The following is a 7604-nucleotide window of genomic DNA, read 5'->3' on the forward strand; positions in this document are numbered from 1 at the left end:
GCGACACATTGCGTGTATAATAACATGAACTTGGCAAACCAACCTCATTCAGATTGTGATTCAAAAGCGCAGAGATATAGAAAGTAATACGGAAAAATGGGAAGAATAAATAATAGAATGTGTGTGTGAGCGAGAGAGCGAGAGAGAGAGAGAGAGAGAGAGAGAGAGAAATGAAGGGCGGATGGAGATAATGGCTCCTCCTGGTGACAGACAGGGTGGAACAGCTTAGATCAATTGTTGCAATTGGGCTCGTGGGCGTGTTTAGGATTGTTTTTTTTGGGGGAAAGGGGGGCGCTGTATCTGTGTGTGTGTGTGTGTGTGCTGTGGATAAAACCAGCCGGCTGAAAGTTAATCGTGTGACAAATGGCCGCCGTGTCGAAGTGCACACGAACCCCCACCGCCACCGCCCCCAAAAGAATAGCGACATCACCTTAATGTGCGGGAGCAGACTGTACGCACACACCATGACATGATTTCCGTTACACCATCAGTGAATCTAAATGTATCATCGAGAGGAATAATCAGTGGTTACCGTGGCTGAACATGATGGCACTTTCCAGAGAGAAAATTGGGAGCAGGATATATATATATATATATATATATATATATATATATATATATATATATATATATATATATATCAGGTTCAGCCATGGTAACCACTGAGTATTCCTCTCGATGATACATATATATATATGATATGATACATATCAGTGCCAGTGGTGAAGGGTCTTTGAAGGGTCTCTGAAAAAGAACTTGGGTTGGGGTTGGGGTGTTTTCTTCCATAGAGCTTGGAAGGTGCCCATGGTGCTCCATCACAACGGCGGTCTATAGGAAAACGAAATGCACTGAGGAGCCAGTCGTCATTATCAGCATAAAAAACACAGGGCAGGTCTTGGGAAATGTGGTAACGCAATGTAGCGCGAGCCAAACCTCCAAGCACGGTCAGATATGAAGTTTTATAACCAACGTCTTGGTTGCCTTCTGTGTAATTGGATAACTGGCCTGACCGAACCAGATACTTGGATTTGTCACGTCCAAACAAACGTCCGAATCATCCATCAGTCACAAATGGAACGGTCACAATATTTGTATCCAATAAAGCAGTTCCCACATTCTGACGTGCTCAACAGCACATCGAAGGGATGCCACGTCGGCAGCACATCGGTGCCGATTGTTTAAGGGTTGCAATGTCCCTCTCTTTGAGTAATAACGCTCCACATCCCTTCCACAAACCGTTCACGACGTCTTTCCTTCCCTTTTGCTTCGATTTTGTCTAGAAATGGGTCATACTCAATGCGATCCCAAACGGGCATCTACAGCATCGCCACGGTCTGCCCAACTCTGCCGAAATCAGCTCAACCAAGGGATTCATAATATTAATTCATAACTGCATGATGGAGGCGATAACAGCAAAACCATGAATCAAAACTGTGAAAAAACACACTCCACAATTTTAGTTTGTCTTGTTGTGGAGTTTGCCCTTTTGCACAACTCTCATGTCTTCTGTGCTCCTTCTGGTTGTCGGCTCAGAGAGGGCGGTTATTTTGCCATTTTCAATGTCATACGATGAAACACTATGCAGACTGGAGGCGTTATCATTTTACTTTTACGCTTTTAGGGAAAGAGAGGAGACGTCACCTACAGAAATGACATAAGGGTCTTTGCTCTACATGTCTGTGTTTAGGTTGAAAAACATATTTGGGTGAGGGCCAGGCTTGGCTGGCTGCAGTAGGGCGGATGTTCAAGGCAAAACCCGAGGTCTGTCACACCACAAACTGGTTCCAGATCAGACCAGTTCAGAAGACAGACACTCTGCTAAATAGCTCCATGACCGACAGGTTGGGATTGATCTCAGGCAGCGGTTTGGACGCCTCTCCCGACGGTCCGGCCTTGAAAGAGACATGAAAGAGACACGCGGGCAGACATCCGTCCGTCCATTCGACTAGGAATGCCTTGATTTTGATGACCGGGCCAATGGGATCATGGAGGCGCTGAATGGAAAAACCAAATCCGCCAAATGGACCCATTTCCTACCACGGCTCCTGTGAATGGCCGCCACTTTTAAGCTCAGCCGCTGAGCTCTAAGCTTGTAGAGCACAAAGTGGACCATTTGTTCCAGCGACGGACTGACGGAGCCCGGGGGAGGATGGAGGAAGATGAGGGGAGGATGGGGGAGACCGGGGGTAGGGTGGGGGAGGCTGAGGAGAGGTAAAAGGTGCTAACGCCGCTTGGCGGAAAAACCTCAGACTTCCACAAACGTTACACGCATTTTCAATTAAATTTGAGGAAGTGGGTCGAGAACATTGCCACAGTCCTTCATGAAAATCGTGGGTGGTGGTGGTTCCAAAAATATGCAACGGCGGAGGATGCAGCTTCCCACTCCCTCCTCACCTTTTTCGACTATTTTATCTAAATTATTTCAGGTTTCTTTCCTCGGCTGCTTCTTTGCTCAGCTGGTTTGAAGTTAGTTTAGCCTAGTTTACTGAGGTTTGTTTGTTGAATTAAATGAGTTCTTAAAATTATGTACAAAACCACCGGAGAGTTTTATTTTTATTTATATATATATATATAGGGACAGATCAGACCAGTATACATATATACATATGTATACACACACATATATATATATATATATATATATATATATAGTATATACTATATATAAATAAATAAATATATATACACACACATACATATATATACACATATATATGTATATTATTTTTCTTTATCTCCATCTTACTTCTCACCCCTTTCCGGACCTGCAGTTTTTTCTTGACACCTGCATCTCCCACTATGAATAATAAAGTTGTATCTTATCTCATCTCATCCTCCACTGTCCTCCACTCCCACTCCAACTTTTATTTTATCATCCTTCTTGCTTCTTTCAGCGCTTTCACCGTGTATTACTCACATAGCTCCCAAATAACCAGCATGGGTTTGCTGAGCCGTGAGAAGGTTGTTCTGTTAATTTTGCTCATTATTTAGTGAAAACGTTTCCCTGAACAAGTCTCCACCTGAATCTTCAGTCGCGGTGCAGGATGTTTTGCAATCTTTTTTTTTAAGGCCACTTCTCCCTCCATCTTGTCGCCGAGGTGTTTTGGACCAAGGTTGAGACCGAAATTAATGGCTTCCTCTCCAGCTGCTGCCGCCGCCAGCGCTATTATTACAAATAGAGTGGTTTATCAGTTTATTACCCATCAAAGTTATTCCTTTAGATCTCCCTCTCTCGCTCCATCTGTCATAAACATGTAACGGCATCCAGGAAACTATAGCATGTGCGGTGCATGGTAATGGGCTTTTTGAAGAGGCCCATAAACTGCGACATATTTCTACAAATCTAATTTATTGTTTTTGTTATCTTTCTACTTTCCTCCAGCTATTTTTTTTAGCTGCATTTGCAACGGCACACCAGCATTTACCATCAACATAACGTGCTTTACTACAAGCTTTTACAATGTGTACGTAAGCAAAAAAAAACAAAAACCCGACGATACATAAACAACATGGCAGCACAGGGGGATGAAACAGCTGCAAAGTACTGTTTATTATACAGTATATTCCAGGGGTTCCCAACCTGTGGTGCTACATCCCCCCCGGGGAGGACACCAGAGATCTCAGTGGGGGTCGAAAGGGCCTTATTGGACGATTTCAGGTGTATGTTTTCTAATCATCGAATATTGGTTCAAAAATACAGTAAATTGTACAAAAATCCAGGATGTTCTAAAATCGTGCTCTCTCTACTATGAAAATAGGACGGATTCAGACAAAAACATTTTTTAAGTATAAATGTAAATTAATAAGGGCGCTCAGGTCTCTGAGGAAGCATTAAAATACATATATCTTGATGTATTCATAAGTAAAATAAGCTTTTATGAATAACAGCCAAATTCTGTCCACTCAAAATGGTGAACAATGTTGTGGGAGATCTGTCATGTAAATGTTGAAGATACAGAGGCTCAGTAAGCAGATTATAACCATGGCGATGGCATCATTTGGCTCCATGATCTGGATTAGTTTTTTTTTTTGCATTCCAAATTGTTTGCATTTGGGTTTGAATGTGCCGTCCACACATGGGACTATGTCATTTCCATGACAACACTGCCCTACTTATTTGCATTTTCTTTGTGTATCAGGTTTCACCGATAATGAGAGAATCTAGATGCTCTTTTGGATCCAAATCAAATGGCTGCAATAATAAATAATGACATGTTTCAACAGTAACTTAGGTTTTTAGTTAAGCATAATGTCCATTACCACCAAGGTGAGATTTTATGGTGATTCTTCTTGCATATAAATCACATCCAATAAAAATAATACCTCTATTATGAACACCCTGTGAATATATGAGTTAGCCCAGACCCCTGTATCTCCCAGTACTAAATGTTTCCCAGTCACGGTCTTTTTAGCAGTACGAGCTGCTCCAAGGGTGCCAGATTAGGCTTTAACCCTCACAACACACCTCTGGAAAGGCCAGTTCCCTGGAGACCTTCTGGGTGATAATCCCCACTATCTCTGCCAACGGATTACCAGACTCTCCCTGGAAACACCAGCCCCACTCCCGAGCCGAGCCACACTAACCCCTCACTTCAGTCCGATCCAACCCCACCGTGGTCTTCCAGCTCTTCCACCGAGTTATTTATCTTAATACATGCGAAGATCCATCACTTATTAACTGTGACCGTTGTTATCTATTACACGGCCGAAAATGCGAGAATGTTTTATGGAACATTAGGCTTTGGTGCGTCAGATGTTCCGACAGGAGAAGCAAGGAGCACCAGTGCATCTCACTTTGAAGCAGTCAACGACCACAGCGGATCGAGTCCATACGGGAAATCGACACCAACTATAGGTCTAAGGCAGTGTCTTTCAACCGCTTAAACTACATCAATAATGGAAACTAGCTCTTGTGTTGCAAGATCCAAACTGCATCTAATTCATCAGTTCCGGCAGAATAGCAGCTCTGCGGTCATCAGAACAAGATCTCGTTTCACACTGAAAGTGATGACTATTAGAGGTGATGAAAAGTTGGACGCTTTTCTTGTGGTTCGGCTCGTGACAAGTCACTCAGTAAAAAGAGTCGTTCAATTGAGCGTGGGAGGACTTTGTGAACGATGAACGAGAAGAAGACTCAGTTTGGCCGTTTGTCTTACATGATTTATATTTTAGGGGGAATGCAAAGTGTAAATCAGTCACATTCCATATCAATTATGACAAATGGCAAGACAGTTTTTTTGCCTTGGACTTCCATTTAGTCCTCAGTGATTATTTCCAGTTTGTGAGACGAAGACTCACTCGGTGACTCCTGACTCACATGTCATTTCGAAGTCGTTTGCGAGCCTTGCACCACTACTAGTGGATCATAATAATAAGCACAGCTCATTGGGGGTTTGTTGCGTTTTTTTTGTGCTTAACAGGATAGTGTCATAGTGCAGCGGGATCATTTCACCGGAGAAACTGTGCCGCGGCAGTAAAAAGGTTGAAGGGGAAACTCTGTTTTTTTCTGCCTCAGCAGCTCATATAGTTCCGTTCCCGGCCAATTGTACCGCACCGTGCTTCCTGGTGAGGAATACAGGCTTGGAGCGCTTTTCAAAGGCCCTCCCTAATGGCTGAGGATAAGGATAAGGCTTGTAATATGTGCGCTGGAGCCGGCCGAGGTGCTGGCAGTGTTTTGGGTTTATAAATAGCTCCAGTGAGCATTATTTCACTCGCAAGGCGTCCTGTAACCATCAATCACTACAGCGAGCGGGTCAGCTTCGCCGGGCTCCACGGAGCGCAGTGGAAGGACCTCTACCCGTGCAAGTACATAAAGAAGGGAAAGGTGAAGTGGGAGGGGGGGACTGGGCGTGTGTCTGTGGGGTGGGGGGTGGCGCTGTGAGTGAGTTATGGCAGCTCCAGCAGCTCCGGGGTGGGTTCGAAACCCCCAAACCCCCCCCCCCCCCGCCCACTTCCACTTCCTCAGCTCTTCTTCAGGTCACAGGATGGATTCCATATCCAATTCCTGCACTACTCACGGACACGTGCATAAACTCACACACTAAATTATAGCAGCACGTGCACAGTCTGCACACACACACACACACACACACACACACACACACACACACACACACACACACACACACACACACAAACACACAAACACACACACACATCTCATCACATCGATACACTAAAGTCGATAGAGGGTTTTTTGTTTTTTTTATCTGTGCAGGGTGTGTTAATCCGCCTCTCCTCTTTCAGTCTCACTCTTGTTTCTCAGAAGGGATTTCATTTTTTTTTTGGGCGAGAGGAGCCGAGAGTAATGAGAACACTGCAATGGGTGGATGCAAAATTAACAGAGATAGGCACATACATACACACACACTCACACACACACACACACACACACACACACACACACACACACACACACACACACACACACACACACACACACACACACACACACACACACACACACACAGACAACCACAACACAAAGCAGTGCCACAAATGTAACCCTTATTGTGTCACACGTTTCATGAAGATATTTTAGGACAAATATTTTGTTCAGCCCACTCAGTTTTACTTGTACGCTCATTTTTTTTGGTACAAAGCATTGAACACAACAGACACACAGCAGAGCTCTCACACACTAACACACACATACACACACACACACACACACACACACACAAACACACACACACACACACACACACACACATAGAATATTTCTTTTCTGATCCTCCCCTGGAGCGTGTACGTACGCAAACTCTCCAAAATGATTTTCCCAACGTCTCGCTGATGCTTCAATCGCACAGAAATACAGTAGAAATGCAGCTGAACCAGATGGTTACATAACTAGTGCAGAGCCAAGTCCCGTGGCTCTCGTAAGCCTACGTACGTCTTAGTTTCTTCTTTCAGACGGGGGGCTCGCTCTCTCCATTATAATTGGCCGTTAAATTCAAAGCTTCTTCATCAATGTCCTAAAAAGACACTAAATAGAAGAGGAGCCGCTCGTACCCTTGGCGATAACACTCAAGGATGACATCTTATCAAGGACTCCTAAACAATATCACGCCATTGGAAATGGCTCAAAAATGGCTCCACTCAACCTTAATCAAAAAAACCCTTCCTCCATATCCTCCTCCTCCTCTTCCTCCCACTTCCCCCAGCAAACCAACCATGAGCACCATCTCGCTGTCGTCTCGATCGAGCTTGGGTTTTTGCGGTTTCTCTCACCTCCCGGAGTTCCTTGGCCACATCCTTGAGCTCCCTGAGGATGCCTTCCAGCTGGTCGATCACCATCTTCATGTGGCTGCGGATGCGTTCTCTCGGGCTGGGGGTCTCATAGGTGTCCCGGGCCGGAGCTCTGCTGAGGGACATCCTTCTTCACAGCGTGGGGACGTGGGGCCGGCGGCCGGCGGGCTGAGGGCGAGGGCGAGGGGGAGCCGAGTCCTGGTCCATGTCTTTGGCCACAGGGAGCCTCAGTGCTGCTGATCCGAACAGGGGCCCCGGCCGCGCAGGGAGACCTCCACATCTTAAAAGAAGCACCGGGGCAGCCGAAAGACCTCGCCTGGCCTGGACCTGGACCTGGACCTGGACCTGGACCTGGA

General features: G+C 45.3%; 1 protein-coding gene across 1 annotated transcript in view; it reads right to left on the reverse strand.

Annotated features, from left to right (window-relative positions):
• insyn1 (inhibitory synaptic factor 1) overlaps nt 1–7374 on the reverse strand; it is a gene marked incomplete at both ends in the record, with an annotated part of 44575 nt that extends 37201 nt beyond the window's left edge. The window contains one exon of the mRNA XM_079997452.1: nt 7231–7374. Within this exon, the coding sequence (XP_079853578.1) occupies nt 7231–7374 (144 nt within the window). The remainder of the gene's footprint in view (nt 1–7230) is intronic.
• Nucleotides 7375–7604: the final 230 nt, after the last annotated feature.

Source organism: Zeus faber (genome assembly GCF_960531495.2).
Source record: "Zeus faber genome assembly, chromosome: 3".
Taxonomy (NCBI): domain Eukaryota; kingdom Metazoa; phylum Chordata; class Actinopteri; order Zeiformes; family Zeidae; genus Zeus; species Zeus faber.